General features: G+C 63.5%; 1 protein-coding gene across 1 annotated transcript; it reads left to right on the forward strand.

Moving 5' to 3' along the window:
* The first annotated feature begins 270 nt into the window (after positions 1-270).
* SEZ6L (seizure related 6 homolog like) lies at positions 271-19,455 on the forward strand. The gene is made up of 17 exons (XM_067307351.1): positions 271-526; positions 1,702-2,349; positions 2,766-2,899; positions 8,329-8,521; positions 9,000-9,185; positions 9,744-9,909; positions 10,501-10,667; positions 12,237-12,431; positions 12,821-12,959; positions 15,045-15,241; positions 16,095-16,289; positions 16,371-16,562; positions 16,823-17,017; positions 17,394-17,426; positions 17,745-17,859; positions 18,062-18,164; positions 19,426-19,455. Exons 1-17 carry the CDS (start codon positions 271-273, stop codon positions 19,453-19,455), a joined length of 3,144 nt encoding a protein of 1,047 aa, XP_067163452.1.
* The last annotated feature ends 2,553 nt before the right edge of the window (positions 19,456-22,008 follow it).

The following is a 22,008-nucleotide window of genomic DNA, read 5'->3' on the forward strand; positions in this document are numbered from 1 at the left end:
CGGCCGGGGAAGCAAGCGCGCCTCCCGCCCGGCCGTTCCCGCAGAGCGAATCCTGCAGCCGAGCTCAGCCGCCAATCTCATCAGCGTCGCCCGCTCATGGATGATCCGTCCAATTCGGTCCTGGTGTTTATGCAATTAGCTGCAATGAGATTACGACTTAGTGCTTAAGACTAAGGAGATAAAGCAGCCGTTGCCGAGAAGGCTCCCAGCGGGCGACCTCGAGCTCCCGCAGCCCTGGCCACTGCGAGCAGGCTCCTCCACGCAGCCCAAATGGCCTGTCCGTGCCAGCAGCCCAAGAGTGGCCGCAGCTGCTTTTGGAGAGATTTGTCCTTGTGCCGGACTCTCTATTCTCCAGCAGTGGAGAACATCTGGCTTTGGAAGGAAGGAGCAGTAGCCGAGCTGGGAGGCAGCTCGCTCTCGGTCACTCGTTCCTTTCTGCTCGCCGCTGCCCCTGTCGCCGCCAGAGCCCTCGGGGATCTCCTCTCCCCGCGCTTCGCCGTCCTGCTGCCCCCGTCCTGCCCAACCGGCAAGTTCAAAGACTCGGTAATAGCAAAATTCGTGCTAAAACATCGGAAGCAAATGTTCAAAGGCATTGAAATCACAGAGTAGCGTAAACGGGGGTTGACTCCATGGGGAGCTGTGCCCACCTACGAAAATAACCCTGAACTGTCCCTGCACTTCTCATTGCACATCAAAAAGTTCCTTCATTCCTTTTCATTCCAGGCCTACTGTAATTAGTAGAATGCGGAATGCACGAAATCGAGTCGAATTGAAAAACAAGTGTTGTGCTTTCGTTTAAAGGAGCTGTAACATTAATGCTAATGAAGCGCTGGGTGTAAGGCAGAGGTCTCGCGTGCTTTCCCGGGGGTCGGTGCAGGAAAGAGGCTGCGGCTGCGGAGCAGGCCGGCAGCTTGGCTGGGGCGGCGCGCAGCACGGCACGGCACGGCACGGCACGGTGCGGCACGGCAGCAAGCGGGACGGCGTGCACCGCGGCCGGGGCGCTCGCCCGCCCGCCGCCTCTGTAAGGAGCCGTCTGCATCCAGCCCTGCGGCCCTCCGCAGAGCACGGGAGCGACCGTCCGCTCGGCGCTCAACCCGGCGGCTGGCGGATGCAGCCCCGGGGTGCTGGGAAGGGATGGGGGGGGGGGTTGGAATTACAGTCTTTAAGTAAAGCATATTAAGTGCCTTCCCTAGCAACTGCTGTTTCCATGGAAAATGTTGACTCCGTGGTTCCGTTAGCTTTCACCTTATGCAACATTTTATAGAGCCATGGTGGTGGTTAGAGCTTATTTTACCCTGTGGACTGCAGCTCAGTCAGACCTACTGGTGGTGAATAAATCTGTATTTCACGCAATTAAAGTCCCTGGCTAGAGCCGGAGCGGGGTAGCTTTGATTAGCCTTTCTTTCCTACGCATCGCTTTGCCCGATACAAAAGGTTGTTGGCTGCCTAAGGAGAGACTTTTCAAAACCGAGCGGTGGTGTGATGGGGGGGGAGTGGAGGAAGTCAGTTAATCGGGCATCTGCTCCCCATCAGGCCGGCAGCGGGGGGGAGACACGGGGAGCGAGCCGCGGCCTCACCAGCCTCTTCGAAATAACCACGTTTGCAAAACCGGGAGCTTTTCACGCGGCCCAGGCCGCCGCTCCGTGGCACGGCTCTGCTTGCGTGCCCGGCTTGCCGCAGCCTTTCCCCCTTCTCTTGCAGACGGCGGCTCGGAGGCGGCGCTGGGTCCCGCGCGCCCGGGCGCTCTCGCCGCGGATGCTCCCGCCGGCAGCGCAGCCGCCGGGCAGCACGTCCCCGCCACGGCGCCCCAGCTCCTCCCGGCGGAGAGCGCCCGGCGCGGGCACAGCGACGTCCCGCCGGCGCCCACCGCCGCCGCCGATGCAAAGCCAGCGCCCCCCGGGAAGAAGAAGCCGCCGGCTGTAAAGCAAGTCAATGCAGCCAGGAAGCACCCGAGGCCCAAACCCACAGTGCCGGGGCCGCCCACAGCCACCGTGCCACCCAGCCCGGGGCCGCCGACCTCCCCGGATGAGCCGCGGGCGCCGGCGGATGCCGCGGCTGGGGCAGGCGGCGTGAAGGCAACCCCATCCGAGCCACCGCGGGGGGACAGCGGCTCCACCGGCGAGGCCACCGCCAGCCCCGCGGTGCTGCAGATCTCCCCGTCCGCACCGGCCCCGGCGGTCCCCGGGGGCGCGGGAGCCGCGGAGCCGGTGACACCCAGCAGCGCCACCGCCCTTAACAGGACGAGCGGCGCGGAGAGCGGGACGAACGGCTCGGCGTGGGACGAGAGCCAGGAGACCACCACGTCCACCATCGTGACCACCACGGTGATAAGCACCGAGCCCACCCCAGGTAGGGCTGCCCCCGCCGGGACGCTCGCGCGCGGGCCGGGGAGGGGGCCGGGCTGGGCAGCTGGGGGGGCTCGCTGGGATAGCTGGGAATGGCTTGTGCTGGAAGCAGTGCCGGCCTGCACCGTCGGCATTTCTGGGGCATCCCAAATCTGCATCTCAGAGGTGCCAGAGCAGGAGGTCACAGTCCGCGACACGGGACATGTCCCTGCCCTCTCACTGCCCATTCCCTGCTCCTGCCAGCCTTTTTCCCTGGACGCGCTGCAGAAGCCATCCTGCAGAAACGTCCCTGGATTTCGGGTGAAAAGCGCCGTTTCCTCGGCCACATTTCTCCGCCCAAAGATAGAGGTGGGGAGGGTGGAGGCCGCCCGCCCGGTGCGCTGGCAGCCCGGCTGCGGCTGACGCGGGTTTCGCCTCCAGTTCTCTGCAGCATGAGCTTCTACGAGCCCGAGGGCTACATCGACTCCACCGACTACCCGCCGCTGCCGCGCCACAGCTACCTGGAGTGCACCTACAACGTCACTGTCTACACCGGCTACGGCGTCGAGCTCCAGGTAGGGATTGCGACTGCCGGTGTCCCCGCGCCACGGCAGCCGGGGCGGTGAGAGCGCGGGTGATGGAGGCCACGGGCAGGAGCAGCTCCGCGAGCGCTGCCCTGGCGCTGGGGAAATACAGGGCGTTTCTGCAATAAATGACCTATACCAGGGAGCTGGCACATCCTGAACATCAGATTTGAGCAAAGCTTTAAAATGCCGCGCGGTCAATTGAACAAAGCGGCACCGGCAAGCGACTTGCAGCGCGGACGCAGCCTCGCTCGTGGCGGCAGCCTTGTCTGCAGCCCGTGGGAGCAGCGCCCTGGTTGCGGGCGGGCGCCAGGCGGGCGCCCGAGCCCCTTTCCCACGCGATGCCGGGCACAGACCGGCGCCGGGTGGGTATCCCAAGCCCCTTTCCCATGCAACGCCGGGCATGGACCAGCGCCAGGAGGGTATCCTGAACCCCTTTCCCATGTGATGCCCTCGGGGGCCCCGCTGGGGCCAGCCCCAAGCCCGGGGTCTGATGCTGTGGAGGAGCTTCCCCCCATCACGCAGGGTCGCGAGGAGGAGAGCTGCTCCTGGGAAAACAGCGCCGACGTTGTGCTGAGCTAGCCAACACTGCGGGGCTCGGACGGGTAATAGATAACCAGCCCGTAAAAGACGAGCAGTCTCTAACCATCCTTGACACGTGCTTCAAACGCAATCAGCTCACAGTCTCCGCACCGTGGGCTGCTCTCCTTCCTTATTCTTGAATTTTCCCCATGTCACAATTTGTATCCAATTAAAATCCATTAACTTTTAATCTGCGTAATTAAGAACGTGCATTGAAACAGCAGTAGTTGCAGTGGGCTTGCTCTTCTCATCCCCCCGGCCGGCCCACACGAAGGGCTGACCTTGGTGGCACGACTGCTGCCGCCCAAGGGAGCCCCGGCGGGAGATTTCCCGGCGCTGGCCGGTGGCAGCTGCGAGGCGATGGCACCTGCGCAGCGGGGCAAGCATCGCCGTTCGCGTGCATCTCCGACACTTTCGCATGGCAATAACGCCGTCTTCTGAAACCCACAGGGTGCTAAAGAAAAACTGCTCCGCAGTAAATTTGCCTCTGTCCATAACCCATCGAGTGACATCGCTCCTGACCTTGCTCTGTTATAAGTTGAGGTTTTAATGGAGCATAAAATTAGCCTCTCCACCCTCCGAGCTTTGCATTTCGCTTTGCTGGTGCTTCCAAGGGTTTTGGACAAACCGTAGGGCAGAAGTGGCTCTGCGCTGGTGGAGGGCGGCGTGCCTGGTGCTGGCTGTGCCACACGGTACAGGAAGCATGCGGGCAGGCCACCGCCGCGGCGGCAGAGCAGAAGGTCCTCCGACCCGCCGGCATGCACCGATTTTATGTAGCTTGAGCTCGTGGTGTTCCCAGGCCCCTTGTGTGGCTCGTGCCGGGCCAGCCCGGGAGCCGGGCGCGTTGTGGCGACGGGAGCGCGCGCTCGTGGCCCGCGTGTGCACGGCGCTGCAGGTCTGCTCTGGCCTCCTGCAGGCGCGCAGAGCTGGCTCTGCCTCACGGGGCTGCGGTCTCCAAAGGCGAACGGCGTAGGGCGCCTGCCCAGCCGTCCCCGTCGCTGCAGAGCCTCGCCGCACCGCGCCGGCGGGGAGAAAAGTGCCTCAGCCATTGCCAACAGCAGCCAGCTCCGGAGAAGGCTTTTAACAGCAACAGCAGCATGATTTATGTCCCGAGGAAGTCAGGAATAGCATTCATGGCAAGTGAGACACCATGGATTTATTTCCCCTCTTTAGTCTGTGCATGAGATGTCATGTACGATATATAGTGATGAGCCCAGCAGAGGAGATAGCGCCATGCAGAAGGATATTCCCTGTTTGCACGGAAAGCTGATCTTAAGCCAACGCTGGACATGACCCCAGGCCCAGCATGGCTGGGCATGTTGCTCCCGGACCTTGCGGTGGGAAATTCCTCCACCTCCATGGACACCTCTTTGCCACGGGACACTTGCTAGGCTGCTCCGCACAAAGTCTGCAAGACCAACAAGAAGTGCCTGAAAAGGCAGCGGCCGAGGGAATTAAATCCCAGAGGCGTCGCTGCAGGAGCGGACACCCGGCCTCGAACGCTGCGAGCCTCCGCTCGGCATCCCAGCCCGTCACCTCCCATGCGTGGCGGGGCCGGAGACATCCCGCGTGTGTCAGAGCCGGAGACGTCCCGTGCGTGGTGGGGCTGGAGACATCCCGCGTATGCCCGAGTGCACGGTGCTGGGGGCAGCACCCAGCATCAGAGCCGGATGAGGCGGTCATTCCCTTCCTCTTGCTCCCTCCTGTCTTGCCTGGTGCTGATGAACCCTCTTCCATCGCTTTTTAATTATTTTCCATGCACAAACGCTGCGAGCTTCAGTGGCTCCGCAGCTAAGGACCCCGGGCAGGTGCTGAAGTCATGCCGTGCAGCTTCCTCGACGGCGGCACGGTGACGTGGGCAATTGGTTAACGTTTAAGTGACTTTGATTTAATTCCCAGCTTCTGTGATGGAGATGGGCAGGGGAGACCTTGCTGACCCGCACTTTCCTGGAGAGAGGAGAGCGGCAGCGCTGTCCTGCCGGGACGGCTCCACCCCGGAGCAGCGCGCTGGAGCAGCCGGCTTTGGCAGCGTGGGGGCCTGCGGATGGGCTGCGGTGCCGAGGGCCGTGAGCTGGTGAACGGCTGCAGCTCATTGCATGTCACGGCCCCGGTGGGTTTGCCAGGACTTTCCGGCGCTGCCGCCAGCGCCGCTCGCCGTGCTGGGTGCTCGCAGCATCCTGCACCGGCCCCCCGGGAGCTCTCCCCACGCGCCTCCGAAGCCGGCCCTGGCCTCCCTGCAGGCTGCGTCTCGGCAGCGTGGCGGCCGGAGCTGCAGAGCAGCCGGTTCTAAAAATGTTTAGTTAAATTATGCTTATTTTTAAAAAAATCTTGAATTCTCTTGGCAAGAAATAGAATTTCCTTAAAGAGATTTTCTAGTGGGTGAGCAAGCCTGACAGTTTGAATCAAGGAACCCTCCCGTCTTCCCAACAGACTTTTTAGGAGCTGACATTGGTTCAGGCTTTGATTAAAGCAAGAACTTATCCTCCGCAGCCCCGGCAGGAAACTGCACATATGGTCCCGTTCTCGGCGGCTGACGGTCCCTGGCGTGAGGCCACCGCATCCGCCTGCACCCGCCAGCTGCCCGGGAAGCAAGGGGTCCTCCGAGGATGCAGGCACTGCCGAGCAGAGATGCAGGTCCTTCTCCCAACGGCATCCCTGCTCCGGACTCATCCGGGAGGGGATTTACCGGATCGGCGAGCTTGTGCCGGGCTGCAGGTTGCAGCGCGAAGCCGGCTGCGAGGTGGCACGTCGCGACGGGCAGGGGCGGCTGCGTCTGGCGGTAGCGCCCGGGCCGCGGGCCCGGGGGAACTGCTGCAGCGCGCGTGTCCTCCGCCTCCCCTGCGGGCTCCGTCTTCGCTCAAAGCTCTCGTGCGAAATCCCTTCGCCGCTGGCAGCCCACGGAATGGGGAAGAGCAGCAGCAGAGCAGCGCAGCGATAATCACGCTGCTCTAACGGCAGACTCTTTAACGTTTCTCTCTTTAATTTGCGAGAGTGATTTGGTACTAGACAGTGTGCTTCATACGAGCCGTCGCCAGAGGAAACTAGCTTGGGAGCAGGTTTGTCTTTGAATGATCTTGGAACAAAATGCCTTGGAAACACCCTGGAAGCGCCTTTGCAGTGATTCAGGAGAGCTCGGGAGGCCAAGCCCTGCCCGGGGAGGGCTGGGGCGAAGGCGGTAGCGCCGTGCACAGCCCCGTTCGCTTCCTCGGGATCACGTTCTCCAGTAACCTCTAATTCGTTGACTTTATTGAGGATTAGCCCTGGGCTCTCTCAGCAAGCGCTGCGCGTGTGGCGCGGTGCCTGGCGAGGAGCATCTCCATCCCGCGCGGTTCAGCGCCGGTCTGGCAGCAGGAGCTGGGACAAACCCAGCGGTCGCAGGGCCCTGGGTGCCCGCTGGAGCTGGTGAGCCGCCAGCAGAGCAGCTCTGCACTGGAGACGTCCAGATGCCAGTGCTGCCTTCCCTGCAGCCACGTGCACACGCGCGTGCAAAGCACTCGCTTTCATCCCAGTGTGGGATAAATCCAAGAGACGAAGAAGTCACCTAGGGCAGCAGGAGGATGCAGCGCATGGACTTGCCCCGAGTTCCCGGCCTGCTGTGCAGTGCCTCGGACCCAGGCAGGGTTCCTGGCGCTTTGGGACAGGGAGAGCGTTTATTTGACAGCCTGGGTGTCATTCCTCCGGAGGAAGGCTCGCTTCTTCCAGCAAAAGATCCAAAGACTCCAAGCGCTGCAGATGGCTTGGTGATGGTGCCCAGCAGGGCGCTATCCAAGGGCCCTCGGCACCGGGCTCCCGGCACCACAGCGCATCCGTCCTCGGGCAAGGGTGCATGCCGGCGTGCCGGGAAGACACGCGAGTTTTGTGACAACAGCCACAAACCCTTCTCGTTACATCGTCGGGAGCGTGTGCAATTACAGGCAGCGCTTTGGTGCGCGCTAAATATAGAGCCCTGGTCTTCACGCACTTAAGGAAACAAATGATCTGATGAGCATCTTTCTGCTGAAATATGAGCCTATTTATTACGCTAAATGGACGTGAAATGCAAATGTGAGGTTACTTTCCAGCTATTTCTAAATAATAATTAAAGCCTTTTGGGACTGCTCATTAGATGCATTTGCCGTTTGAGTCCCTGTACGTTCCCCATGGCGAGGAGGGATCCCAGGGAAGATGCACGGAGTGAACTGTGAGCCACGAGCCCTGCGGAAACACCCTGTTTTAGGTGCAGACCTGCTGCGCCCAGCAGCGAGCCCTGGTAGCCCCCAGCCCAGGCCGTGCCCGAAATGCAGGTTTTGCTGCCAGGCTGGGTGAGGGGGGCAGTAGGGACCCCCTTCCCCAGAGCGGCAGCCCCCGGGGCGCTCAGGCAGGAGGGCGCATTTCCAGCCCCTCCGTCCTGCACGGCTGGAGGCCGGGAGAGGCGGGAGGAGGTGGAGCGCCGGGCAGGGAGCCGGGGGCTGAGCGTGGGGCTGGCACGTCCCTGTGCGACGCCCCCAGGGCTCCGGCTTGGTCGCTCCCTGCCTCAGTTTCCCCTCCATAAGGCCACTTCTGAGCAGAAGGGCAGGATGCTCTCCCTTCTCCCGATGCTGTTCCTGCAGGCAGGAGCACGCCTGCTCCAGGCAGCTCCGGGCGGAGGCCTGGCATTGCTCCCTTGCTGCGTTCCACGTGCAACGAGGCGCTGCGAGCTGCACAGCAGAGCCCGTGGCGGGGCCGCACCGTGCAGGTCCAGCCGGAGGACCAGGAGCGCGTGGAGCAATCGATACGGGCGTGCGGGGCGGGATGCTCCTGCACGCCGGCGCTCCCTCCCCTGCGGCTCATGGGTTGCGTCTCTGCACCCCCCCCCCCAGGTGAAGAGCGTCAACCTGTCGGACGGAGAGGTGCTCTCCATCCGCGGCGTGGACGGGGACGCCCTGGTGGTGCTGGCCAACCAGACGCTGCTGGTGGAGGGCCAGGTGATTCGCAGCCCCACCAACACCATCTCCGTCTACTTCCGCACGTTCCCGGACGAGGCGCCGGGCACCTTCCAGCTGCACTACCAGGGTAGGTGCCGCGCGGGCGCGCCGCTCCGCGGGGATGGAGGGGACGGAGGTTGTGCTCCAGTGCACGGCCGCGTGGGGATGGAGGGGACGGCGGCTGTGCCACGCCGCTGCGCCGGGGCTTCCTGTGCACGGACTCGGGACCGCTGCGGCTGCTCCGCGGCCCTCGGACCCGCTTTGCCCCGCTGCCGTTCCCAGGCAGCACCTCATCCTGCACAGACTCCTGTAAATAGCTATTTCGCTCTTGCAAAAATCTATAAAAAATAAATGACTGCAAGCAAATCCTTTTTAAAATAGAAACTGGGCCTGGTGGAAAGCAGCGACAGGTAGAAAAGCAGCTGCTCGGTGACTTGCTAGCGTGTGGCCGCGGGCCCTGCCGGTGCCTCGGGCAGAGCCGGCACCGCCGCAGCGTTCAGCCACCCCGCTCGCAGGACGGGCTGGGCCGGCAGCGCTGTGCTCTGACGCCTCCGGGCTCGTTGCAGTGTTCATGCTGAGCTGCAGCTTTCCACGGAGACCCGACTTCGGCGACGTCACCGTGATGGATTTGCACTCGGGTGGCGTCGCTCATTTTCACTGTCACCTGGGGTACGAGCTGCAAGGTCCCAAGGCGCTTACGTGCATCAACGCATCCAGACCCCACTGGAGCAGCCCAGAACCGATCTGTTCAGGTACAGTCATTTTTATTTAGCGTAAGTGCTAGGAAAACCGGAATCCCCAAAGAAAAAAGAATTACAGTGCTTTCCTCGCGCTGTGAGTTGAAAACAGTCCCAGGAGAGAGGGGAAACAGTGCCAGGTTCTGCTCACAGTTCAAGCTGTGGCTGCGACAATCCCAGCGGGCAGAGTCGCTCCAGGTTTGCATGCGAGGGGCGGCAGAATCTCCTTGCTTATTAGGCAGGTAGGAGAAAGAAAATCACAGTTTTTAGGTATATGCATGAACGTATAGATGCAGGCGCACACTCATACAAAGCAAAGCCAGGCCGAGCCAGGCAAGAGGTGCAGGCAGTGGCGCCTGTTGGCAAGAGCAGGGCGATCCGAAGGGCAGAGCCCAGCGCCAGGTGTCAGCTCCCGATCGAGCTCCGTGGAGTCGTTCCCGGTTACACGGCTGCCATTCCCAGTGGGAATGGCAGCCCCCCCTCGCTGCGTTTAAATGCATGCCCCCTTGCCCGGGCTCCTCGCCTCGCCGCTTCGGCGCGCGCCGCTCACGGTGCCGGTGCCTGCGTTGCCAGCGCCCTGCGGCGGGACGGTGCACAACGCCACGATCGGCCGCGTCCTGTCGCCCAGCTACCCCGGGAACCAGACCGGCGGCATGGCCTGCGTGTGGAGCATCGAGGCCCCCCGGGGCCAGAAGCTCCACCTGCACTTTGAGAAGCTCCTGCTGGACGAGAAGGACAGGTGAGGCCGCGGCAGGGGAAGGGGCAGCGGACGGTCCCGGTGCGGGGGCGGAGGGTCCTGATTTAGGTGTTCAAGTGCAATTTAGGTGCTTAGTGCGCTGGGTCACGCTTGCTCCCCGCCGGGACACCCGCGTGTCCAGCGCTGCTCGTCACCGCTGCAAATCCCAGGCTCTCGGCACCCGTAACACAAAGCACACATTTACGGTACTGAGGCTTGTGTTTAAACAGCATTAAAAATTCTGTCTGGCAACAGGCAGTAAAACAGGTTTATGACTTGTAGTAAAATCAAAGAATCAAGCCCCTGTTTATGACACAATAAAAGAGACTTATCTGGTCGGCGAATTTTTGTTTGCATAATTTCTGTAAAATGCTGCGTTCGGAGAGCACTGGAGAGCAGCGCTGGCGAGCGGGGCAAGACCGGTGCCCGTTCCCCCATGCCGGCTCCGGGGCTGGTTCCCGCGGGGGTTCCGGGGCAGCAGGAATCAGGGTGCTTCCCTGCCAGGAGCGCATCCTGGGGACCGGCAGCGCCGGCTCCGGGAGGGAGCGGGGAGGCCTTTCCGGCGTCAGGCGGCGCGCGTGTGTCTCCCTGCAGGATGGTGGTGTACAGCGGGGGCACGAACCGGTCGGCCGTCCTCTACGACTCGCTGCGCGCCGACAGCGTGCCCTTCGAGGGCGTCATCAGCGACGGCTCCTCCATCAGGATCGACTTCGTGGCAGCGGAGCCCGCGGCCGCCACGGCGTTCAACATCCGCTTCGAAGGTGACGCGCCCGCGCTTCCCCGGTGCTGCAGGCGGGTTTCGGCTTTCCCTGGCCCCGGGGGGCGACATTGTCCCTGTGGATCAACGGTGATGCCAAACGAAGGGGTGGAAGCGCCCCTGTGCTGCCCCGAACCCTGCCCGGGCTGGCGGCGCTTGCAAGCCCCTGCGGCTTCCTTGTGCTCGCTTCATTCTTCGGGTCGGGTTTCAAAAGCTTTTGTGAAGTTTCTTGCAAACTTCTCCTCCTCCTGCTGCTGGCTGTTTGACTCGCCTGGGCGCTATCTAAGTCCCACATTCCTAAAATGCAATAATCTGTGCCCAGAGTTAACAGCTACCTTATACTTTTAAAGCCTCCTGACTCACCATTAGGCTGGGCTCGTCTCAGATCACTTGTACCAACCATAAATCGGCCCTCGCGGCTTCAGAGAGGAGGCTGCATCCTCCTCCTGCGCGCCGGCACTGATTTCCCAGGGCCTGATTTCAATAGCGCTGCCCCAATTTGCGCTAGCAGGAGGCCTAGCCCGAAGTCTCCGGCGGCAGGAAAAGACCCTGCTCAATTCAGCGCCTTTGTGGCGAGCAGCCGGGGAGCGCCGAGAGCACAGGCACATCGGAGCCTTCCGGCGCCGGAGAAATCCGTGCTAATGAGCCCCCGGGCAGGCGTCGGCACGGTGTCCGCCGGAGCAGCCGTGCACGCACGGGACCTGGCGGCGCGGAGGGCAGGGCAGCACAGTGATGATTAACTGGAGTCTTCAGGCAAGGAGCAAACTGCTGCGGACAAGGCGGCCGTAGAAAGTCTAGCAAAATGCGGGGACGGGGGCAGGGGAGCGGGTTTAGGCACTGCTCCGGCTGGAGCGGGGGCATCTCCCACTGCCGGCGCGGGGCTGCCGTGGCCCCGTTGCACCACTGATGCAGATGCGTGCAACCCGCTCGCGGCACCGCCGGGGCAAGCTGGGCTTGGGATCTGCCCTGCCGAAGCCCTTCCCTACTGCAGCGAGGGGACGGTGTCGCCGCGGCGGGGCTGCACTCCGGCAGCTCCCGCAGCGAGCAGGGGCGCTGGGCACCTCCCAGGGCGCTCCCGCGGATTTGCTCCGGTCGTCGTGCAGATGTGTCCCACCGTCAGGATCAATCTGTCGGAGGCGCCGCATCTCCGAGCAGGCTCAGGAACACACTCTAATCCTAGGGAAGACTGCTCAGTAAATACCGAAACTGGCACCTTGGCGAGTGCATTGCAGATGATGATACGCAGGAGGAGTGGGGTTTGGCTAAGCCCGTGTGGCTCAGGACAGACAAACTGCTCTTAATCCTAATTGCCTGTAAAACGCCACGAAAGAGGCCGTCCGGCGGCAGCCCTGCTGCCACACCACGGCAGCGGGCAGGGATGGAGGGAGGTTCCCAGCGGAGGGGGCTGCAGAGCTGGAGCACCCAGCACAGCCGATGCTGGGAGCCGGGTGCTGCGGGTGCCAGGGCCGGGATGGAGGGAGGTTCCCGATGGACACAGGGCCGGCAGTGCGCTCCCAGCCGGATCCGCGCCCGGCATACCGCCCGTACCGCTGACCCAGTCTTTCTCTCGCAGCTTTCGAGCGGGGCCACTGCTACGAGCCCTACATTCAAAATGGGAATTTCACCACCTCGGACCCCACCTACAACCTGGGCACCACCGTGGAGTTCACCTGCGACCCGGGACACTCCCTGGAGCAGGGCCCCGCCGTCATCGAGTGCGTCAACATGCGGGACCCGTACTGGAATGACACCGAGCCGCTGTGCCGAGGTCGGTGGCTGCTGCCGCGGTCCCGCGCAGGCGATGCAGGGTGCTGGGCTGGGCGCTGCAGGGCGCTGCATGTGCAATGCAGGGCACCGGACCAGGCGATGCAGGGTGCTGCATGTGCAATGCAGGGCGCCAGGCTGGGCAATGCAGGGTGCTGCACGGGTGATGCAGAGCGCTGGGTCGGGCAATGCAAGGCGCTGCATGGGCAATGCAGGGTGCTGCACGGGCAATGCAGCGTACCGGGTCAAGCAATGCAGGGCGCTGCACGGGTGATGCAGGGCGCCAGGTCGGGCGATGCAGAGCGCTGGGTCGGGTCGCAACAGCACAGGGCACCTTGCACCCTGAAAGCCCTCAGGGCTAGGGCTGAGCCGCGTTTGTCCCTGCTCTTGCAGCCACGTGTGGCGGGGAGCTGAGCGCCGTGGCCGGTGTGATCCTGTCACCCAACTGGCCGGAGCCCTACACGGAGGGAGAGGACTGCATCTGGAGGGTCCACGTCGGCGAGGAGAAGCGGCTTTTCCTGGACATCCAGCTGTGAGTAGGACTTGGGCGCTCGTCCTGCCCTATTGGTGCTGAGCCCAGCCGGCCGTGCAGCACCACCGCTCCGCTCCTCCGCAGACACCCAGGCAGGGTTTCCCTATTTTCCTCCTCGTCGGTCCTCTTGTGGGACCGACGTTTCTTCTCCACGTGCATCAGTTTGCCCGAGTGTCAGCCCACTCGTGCGCTGATTTGGTGGCGGCTCGGGGAGCTGCAGGGCAGCGGAGCGGAGTCACTCCGCGAGCCCCAGTGCCTCCGTCCAGGCGCGCAGCAGCGTGGGCGCACACGTGGGCGCTTGATGGGGCACCGGCTCCGTCTGCCAGCACGGGCCGTGCCGGGAGCTCTTGGCGCGATAACGCGGTGAATGCAAAGAGAAGCTCTGTTGATGCTATTCTGGGTTTGCAAGAAGATACTGTATTTCAAGTATGGGTTTAGAGTCATAAAGGTTTTAAAGCTTTCTGTAGAAAATCACAAGTCAGAGCTCCCAGTGCTCCTCTGCCAGCTTTGTGGGGGCTCGGGCTGAGCAGAACTGAAGGCCATGCGATCTGAAGTCATCAAACATAAATGTCACCGCGAAAATCATGTTTGACAGAAAGCAGAGATTTACTACAAATGTCAGCTCACCGTGGGGATTAGCTGGGCGCCTTCCAAGAACATTCTTAATAAAACATTTGGGGATCAGCTCAGGCGTCTCCAAACAAGGCTGCATTAGCCGGGCCGATGGGCAGGACAGGGCTCCTGCGGCGGCCGAGCACGGCCTGCTTCCCTCATTAGCCCAGATGTGCCTGCACAGCTGGACAGACCCGCCGGGAGCCTCTGGGTTCGGTGCTCCCCCCTCGGCCCCTCTGCCCCAGGGGGAGGCGAAGGACGTGGTGTTGCAGCCCCAAATCCTTGCTGTCCCGGCCCGACACCCGTGCTGTCCAGCCCCCTTTGGCAGCCCGGGTGCAGGCGAGCCGGGCGCCGGCTTGCTGCCGCGGCGCTGCTGTGCTGGCAAGCCCTGCCGGCGTGTCGGGGAGGGCAGCGCCGTGCAGGGGAAGGCGACGTCTGAGCGCTCCCCCCCCCGCCGGGCTGACCCCATCGGTCCCCCCCAGCCCTGCTACCCGTGCAGCTGAGCACGCAGCGAGGTGCTGCAGCGGCGGCTGGGGCAAGGGGAAGCGCTGGAGCCGTGGCCGGCCGGCACCGTGTGCCGACACGGGCCAGGAGCGTGCCAGCGGGCAGGCTGGCACCGGTGGCAGGATGGGAAGGCTCCAGGTGCAGCTCGGGAGGAGGGTTTGCCTGCTCCTGGGCCTGGCGCTGCTGGTGCCGGGGGGCGCGGGGGGCGCAGAGCCCCTTTGCAGCAGGAGGGTGGCACCAGCCCCCCCCGGGTGCTCTGCACCCGGCAGCGAGGAGCCGCAGCGCCCGGCGGCAGGGACCCCGCGGAGATGTGCACCCTGCGGAGCGGCAGGCTGCCGCGCTCGCCCGCAGCGGGCGGCTTTTCCTGCTGCCCACGAGCGGGCTCCATCCCTGGGAGACCACTGCTCTCTGCTGGCGAGAGGCTCGCGGCCGTGGGAGCCGTGCGGCGAAGTCGCCGTCCCCGGCTGCGCCATCCGGCAGCCGGCCCGGCCCTTCCCGGGGGAGGCCCAGGCGCTAATCCTGGGGAGGGCCGCACCTCCTCGCTCTGTTGGGATTGCTCCCTGAAATAGAGCGATTTAATCACTTCTGGTGCGAGAAACCTGTGTGGGAAGACCGTTACTTGGGAATGCATCCTGCCGCCCCCGAAGAATTGCATGCAATTGCTGTAACCAGGAGTCGCCTTTTCCACGCCTCGGGGACGGGGTTGTGGGTTGTGGGCACCGGCTGTGAGCTGCTGGTGTCACCCCATGACAGGGTTTCAGCTGTCCTGCCCCAAAGAGCCGACAGCACTTCTAGCACCCAGTCTCATCCCTGCCGAACGCTCCCGGGATGGAGCCCAGGGATGGGGCTCGGTGCTGGGCTCGATGCTGCGGCAGAGCCAGGGCAGGTGCCTGCTTCCACTGCCCCTTGCGCCCAGCACCGCCGCGTCCTCGCCCACGAGCTGCTCCCTAACCGAACTCTCCTCTGCAGCCTGAACATCACCAACAGCGACATCCTCACCATCTACGACGGGGACGAGCTCACCGCCCGCGTCCTGGGGCAGTTTGTGGGCAGCAGCAGTCCCCAGAAACTCTATTCCTCCAGCCCTGACCTGACCATCCAGTTCCACTCGGACCCGGCCGGGCTCATCTTTGGGAAGGGGCAAGGATTCATCATGAACTACATAGGTAGGAGGGAGCGGGGCGCTGCCTGCCCCTGCCTTGCCCCGCGGGACGGCACAGACGGGGCACAGCGTGCAGCTGCACCGTGGTCGCCAAGTGCCCGTTTTGGAAGCTGGGACGTTTGCTGAGAGACGCCAGCACTCCTCCCATATCCCAAAGCATTTCCCAGTGAGCTCCTGCAGAGAAATCCCAGCCTTGCTGCGGATCTCTGGGTCTGTCGGTTCCTCGGTGTCCCCATACGTCTCCCCTCTTCCAGACTCGTTCTGCAAGAGGGCACCAGCATTTTCAGTCCCTGTTAGCCTGGTCTGGCCCAGTGCAACTACAGAGCAGCGTGGTGGGGAGAAAAATTTGCAGGGAATGTGGGTGCAGGATCCCCCCTAACACTTCGGTCAGGCACAAAGCCGCTGGCATTGAAACATCGTCCTGGGAGAGGTCACGGCAGCCACTGGTGGGCTCCCGAAAAGGGCATTCCCAGCTCACAGCTCCTTGCTTTGGAGGAGCTCAGACCTGTGTCTGGAAAAGTCCATCCACGTCGTCCTTCAGCGCGCCCATGCCAGCCAAACCGGGCTGGCTGGTGCCCGAGGGAAGGACGAGGACCAGGAAGGGCACTCGCTCCCCACGGCTGCGCGCTGTTCTCACCGCCGGCGCTTCCCCCCTCCGGCCTCTCCCCGTGGCACCCGCTGCCTGCCACGGCCGTGCCGCCAGCTGCGCACAGAGCTGGAAAGCTCTCCGGGAGGGCGGAATCGCGCGGAGGGAAGACGTGCATGCAGGTGCACGCTCGGCAGCGGCGGCTCTGGGGGGGGGGGGGGGGGGGGGTCCGCGCTCCGGTGGGTGACGGCGGGTCTCTCCTCGGCCGCAGAGGTGTCCCGCAACGACTCCTGCTCGGACCTGCCCGAGATCCAGAACGGCTGGAAGACCACGTCGCACACGGAGCTGGTGCGAGGGGCCAAGATCACCTACCAGTGCGACCCGGGCTACGACATCGTGGGGAGCGACACGCTCACCTGCCAGTGGGACCTCAGCTGGAGCAGCGACCCTCCCTTCTGCGAAAAGAGTAAGCGCGCCCGATGCGGCCCCTCGCGCCGCGCTGCCGGGCTCCGCCGACCCTGGCCTCACGGGAGCTCTTCTTCCGCAGTTATGTACTGCACGGACCCGGGCGAAGTGGAGCACTCCACGCGCCTCATCTCCGACCCGGTGCTGCTGGTGGGCACCACCATCCAGTACACGTGCAACGCCGGCTTCGTGCTGGAGGGCAGCTCGCTGCTGACGTGCTACAGCCGCGAGACGGGGACGCCCATCTGGACCTCGCGGCTCCCGCACTGCGTCCGTGAGTTGGGGTCGCTCCCGCGCCGAGCCGCGCTTCCTCCCCCGCTCCTGCCCTGCGGCTCGGGGGGTTTCCCTGCGGAAGTGGAAAGTCCTTTCCTGCAAGCCGAGACCCTGTCCAGCCCCATGGGGCGGCGCAGAAGGTCCGAGTCCCTCCAAAGCTGAACTAGGTCGGATCCCGGGAGTTACTTTCCCTGCTGTCTTCCAGGTCTTTCTTTCCTTTAAAAACACTTTAGGCTCACCGTGGCACATCTTCCTTTTCAGCCGAAGAGTCCCTGGCCTGCGATAACCCAGGACTGCCGGAAAACGGCTACCAAATCCTTTATAAACGCCTCTACCTGCCAGGAGAGTCCCTGACCTTCATGTGCTACGAGGGCTTCGAGCTCATGGGGGAGGTGACCATCAAGTGCATCCTGGGCCAGCCGTCCCACTGGAGCGGGCCGCTCCCCATCTGCAAAGGTGCGGCACACGGCGGCGGCGGCGGCACCCTGCTCGCGGCCACGGCCGCCTGCGGACCCGGGGCCCCCGACGGGCAGCGCGGCACTCGCCGCTCGCTGCTTCTGGATGCCCCGTCCCTGGGAGCGAGTCCTCCGGGGAACGGGTCCCCTTGCGCGGGTCCACAGGGACTGGAAGCGTATGGGAAGCTGGAAGTTTGCGGCGCAGTTTGGGACTGGACGGGGTGCGGAGACGCCCCGGGCCTGGGCATTCCCAGGCGGCCCGAGGCAGGGAAAGCAAAGCCGCGTCGGGCAGCTCAGAGCTCTTCACGCTCCCCAGAAAGCTGCCGGTGCCTTGAAGCCCCCCGACACGTGCCAGTAATTCCCCATTTCTCTTCCAGTGAATCAAGACAGTTTCGAACATGCTCTGGAAGGTGAGTGCCGTGCCATGCCGTGCCGTGCCGTGCCGGAGCGGCGGCGCTGGCTCAGCCCTCGCGCCGGTGCAGCATCCAGCACCCTCGGTCCCTGTGGACCTCGCGCCCCGCGTGGGGCTGCGCTCCCTCCGCACAAAACCCGGCAGCGTGGCAGGAGGGACACGGCCGGGCTGAAACGGGCAGGTCAAATAACGCACGGCGACGCGGGGAGCGGAAGGGCCGGAGCAGCGCGGCAGGGCGAAGCGGGGGCAGAGCGGGGGGGGGGGGGGTCGCGGGGCGCTTAGCAAGCGCCGACGTGACGGACTTCTGTCCTTTCAGTAGCAGAAGCCGCCGCAGAGACGTCGCTCGAGGGGGGCAACATGGCCTTAGCCATATTCATCCCGGTGCTGATCATCTCCTTGCTGCTGGGGGGAGCGTACATCTATATCACCAGGTAGGAGCTGCCGCTGCCACCGCCGCGGCACAGGAGCCGGTGGCTCGGCCCTGCCGGCAGCAAACCCGGGGCAGCGTCCTCGGGAGCAGGGCAGGGAGCTGCCGCGCAGCATCCCGACGCCGGCTCCCGGGGCGCCGCGGGGAGCGGAAGGGGGCGGCTGGGAGGACGGGGCCGGCTGTGACCCTGGCGTCTCCCGGCCCAGGTGCAGGTACTACTCCAGCCTCCGCTTGCCCCTCATGTACTCGCACCCGTACAGCCAGATCACGGTGGAAACGGAGTTCGACAACCCGATCTACGAGACAGGGGTGAGTGGCCGCGGGGCCCGGGCCGTGCTGCCCCGGAGTGCGGGCTGGTGCGAGCGCCGGCAGGGGAAGGGGCTCAGCGTGAGCCCGCTCGCAGGGGCAGCGCTGCCAAATCAGGCGGTTTATCATGGTTCTCCCTGTATTTGGCGCCGTACTTAAAGCACCGCAGCCCAGAACGGCTAGGCGCAGGGGAACACGGCCTGCATGGCGCAAACGTCACGTCGCGTTTGAAGAGAAAAGCCGGGAAAAGCCAGCCCCAGAGCAGGCTTAGCAACCCGAAAGCAAAATACGCACCGGTCAGAAGACATTATTCAAAACGCACCGCTTGCTCGCTAGTCCCGGGTCACTAGCCAGGCGCCGGCAGTCTGCGGCCGGATTCAGGACTTGTGAACGTTTGCGGTGACAACGGGAAACGTGCGTGGGCCAACTGCACCGAATCATCTGGTACTTTCAGAGTCGTGACATTGGTGTGACTTCAGTCCCCTCTCTTGCGCAGCACTTCTTCCGCAGACGTCAGAGAGTCCTGTCGGGCCGTTTAGCACCGTTGCACTAGGCTGCAGTTCAGCGATCCTGGGTTTACTCGGAAACGCTCAGCCCCAGGGCCCCGGGAAGGGGAACAGCCGGTGCGGTGCGGGGGCAATCGCACGGGGAAGGTCCCGGGGGCTGCAGTGCATCACCAGTCGAGCATGGTTCAGCGGTGCTATGACACCCTGAAAAAGGCAACAGCGCGCTGGGACGGGGGAGCAGCACTGCAGCCTGCGGCAGCTCGAAAGCACCGGCAGCGCTGCAGGAGCACGGGGAAGGGCTCGGTGCAGCGACGCATCCCCGGGGCTGTGCCGAGAGTGCAGGGCTGCAGGAGCGCGCTGCGCCGGGGGCAGAGGCTCAGGAGGAAAGCCTGAACACAGGGGGCTGCTTAGGCTGGAGAAGAGAAGATTGAGGGGGATACGGGGGGAAAAAAAGAAAAAGCAGCTGCTGCAAAAAAGGAAAGGGACTGATCTGTTCAATACATCCGGTGGTAGGTCAGGAAAAAAAGGGGCTTAGCTGCAGGGAGACTCCAACGTTAGGCAAAGCTTTCTAACAGCAGCGTGCGGATGCCAGCAAGGGCTCGGTGGCGACGACAGAGCCGCCGGGCTGGGACCCCCCCAGCCTTCCTGGGCTGCGACTGGGTCCCGCTTCCTCGGGGCAGAAGGGCACCCGGCAATGGGGTGATCATCCCGAGGGGGAACCCAGCTGCTGCCCTAAAACTGCTTTTTCTGCTTTTCAGGAAACGCGAGAATACGAAGTTTCGATATAAAGACAGCGATAAGAGAGTCGCCAGCTGTGAACTTAATTTACTCTCATAGAACTTCCTCAGTAACTAATCCAGAGACTATGTGGAGTTTGGTTGGACCCCCGGACCTACTGTCGTCTTTCCTTTTGCCTCTTTATTGAAGATTTTACTGTTTTCTTCACTGTATTTATTCTATTTAAATTGCGGTAGGTGTGTGGCACAGCTCCGGGCAGCCCGGACCCCGGGGGCAGGCAGCGACCGAGGAGGGGCAGAGCTCTGTGCCGCGGCGAGGCCGGGGCAGTGCGGGGGTGTCCCGCCGCGGCTCCGCACGGCGACGCGCCCCCGCCTCCGGCACTGGCCACGCACAGAGGGATTTTGCGGTTTTTATGTTGTTAAAAATTAAAAATGTCTCCATTGCAAGAGCCTGCAATTGATTGCTAAGAGCTGTCTCAGGTGCAGAGTTTGCCCCAGGGTGTCCGGGCAGAGCGGTGCCAGGCGCTGTCCAAGCCCTCCTGTGCTTCCCGGCGCCTTCTCCCGGCCCCCGGATCCGGGTGCTCTCGGGTGAAGGGAGCGCCTCCTGCTCCGGGAGCGGAGCGCGTCTCAGGGAAGCTGCCGGGCAGTGTGCCCGGGAGAGGGGACAGTGCCTGGCACGTGCAAGGTGCAGGCCACTTGCTTCGCCCCCTTGGTTTTGGAGTGCGGAGAGGCACAGGAACCGGGACTTGCAGCTCCACGGAGAAGCGCTAATCAGCGACATCCAGCTGGCCTCGGCAGCCCCGTCCGGGAACCCCACAGGAGCGGAGCAGAAGCTGGCGCGCCTTGGTTCACACCAGTGGCTTCTCCTCGGCGACATCCACCACCACCTCGGCCAAGAAAATCCGAGTCCCTCCAAGGGCGGCGTGGACCCTTCGCATCTCAGGGTGACCGTGACGGACGAGGGACCCCCGCTGCCTTCACCCGTGCGCGGGGATGCTCGGGGACGCCTGCCCTCCCGCTGCCCCGCGGCGTGCTGGGGGCACAGCACGGGGTGAGGACACCCCTCGGGCCCAGGAAGTGGCCAAGCCGGCACGTCCCCTCCAGACCCGCCAGGGTCTGGAGATTGGAACAAAGTCCTCGAGGTTTGCACTTGGCTTGGGCCAAGCCTGCATGGAAAAGCAGCGGGTGCTGAGCGTGGTGGCGCATTGGGGACAGGGAGGCGGGCAGCCCGCCTGGCTGCGCTCCAGCACAACCCCGGGCAGCAAACAGGGAGAAATCAGCCCTAAAATCCGGTCCTGGCGGGGGCTGAGCAGCCGCAGCCCAAGTCCCTCCGTACTCTTCCGTGGGGGCCCACGCATCTGCCGGAGCTGGCCATCGCCACCCTGCTCCCCGTGCCGGGCAAGCCAGCTCCTGCTGCTGGGGTGCCTGGCGTGGGAAGGGCGACAGGCGCCGGTGCCCCCTCGGCTGCCAGTGGTTGTAACCACGACCATGTCCTGGAGTCTGTCTTAGTTTAGGGATGGTTAGTGCATCTCTGCAGTGTACAGCTGAGACTTAGTTTTTTTCCTTTAAAAACAATGAATGTGTGTTTGTAATTTGTAAAGGTTAAAGAAAAAAAAAACAGAAAAAACAAAAAAATGTGCCAAAAATGTACTAAGCATTTCATTTCCCTTCATACATGTCTGTTTTTATAAGAACAATGTGAAAATTGCTGGGATTAAATATTTTTGAACATGATGAAGTACTTCCGTGGGAAGCTCTAGCATTCAGTATAACCTTAATACAAATTGTTCTGTATTTTTAATTGCCCGAATTACGTTCACAGGGATTTGAACCACAGGCAGCCCAACGGCCTGGCCTGCTGCACGCTCTGGGCTCTGGGCTCGGCTCACCCTCCGGCATGTCCGTGCGGGACAGGGGTCGCTCGCCGAGGCTGGGGGAGCCTGGCAGCCGCCGCTGCTCCAGTGCAGCATTGCTCCCCTCCGCCTCCTGTGCCGTGCGGGTTTGCATGTCACAAGTGGGGACCAGCCTCTGCGGCAACGTGCCTGGGGGGTTTGCTTAATTTCCTGGAAGGTAAACTGCACCCTCTCCTCTGCCGCTTATTTGAATTTCAATGCCAGGGAAGGATTTCAGGCAGTGGAAACCCCCCTGCGCTGGCAGACCAGCTCTGCCCGTCCCGCACGTCCTGCCTGCAGCCGGCCCAGCGGGCAGCGCCAGGGAAGGGGGCTGGGAAGGGGGCGCTCAGAAAGCGATGGGGGGCAGCACCCAGACCCCGCCGAAGCGGCTGGCTGTGGGGGAGCTCACTGCTGGCACTCGCGGGACGCGCAGCACATCTGCAGCACATCTGCAGCACATCATCTGCAGCCCGCCCGCGCCCCCCGGCCGGCGGGAGGCCGCCGCAGCCCCAGCGCCGGGCAGGGTTACGGGTGGCAGGGAGCAGCCGTGTCCCGATAAACCCTTCCTGCTTCCACCCGGTCCCCGGGCAGCGCCAGCGCGCTGCTCTCGGTGCTGGTTATTCAGGATTGATCCACAGCGGGGCAGCAAACCACGCTGCGAGGCAGCCCCGCTGCCGCCCCAGCCCGGCGGCGAGGGGAGCCCGGGCCCGTG

This window comes from Apteryx mantelli, chromosome 17 (assembly GCF_036417845.1).
Source record: "Apteryx mantelli isolate bAptMan1 chromosome 17, bAptMan1.hap1, whole genome shotgun sequence".
Taxonomy (NCBI): domain Eukaryota; kingdom Metazoa; phylum Chordata; class Aves; order Apterygiformes; family Apterygidae; genus Apteryx; species Apteryx mantelli.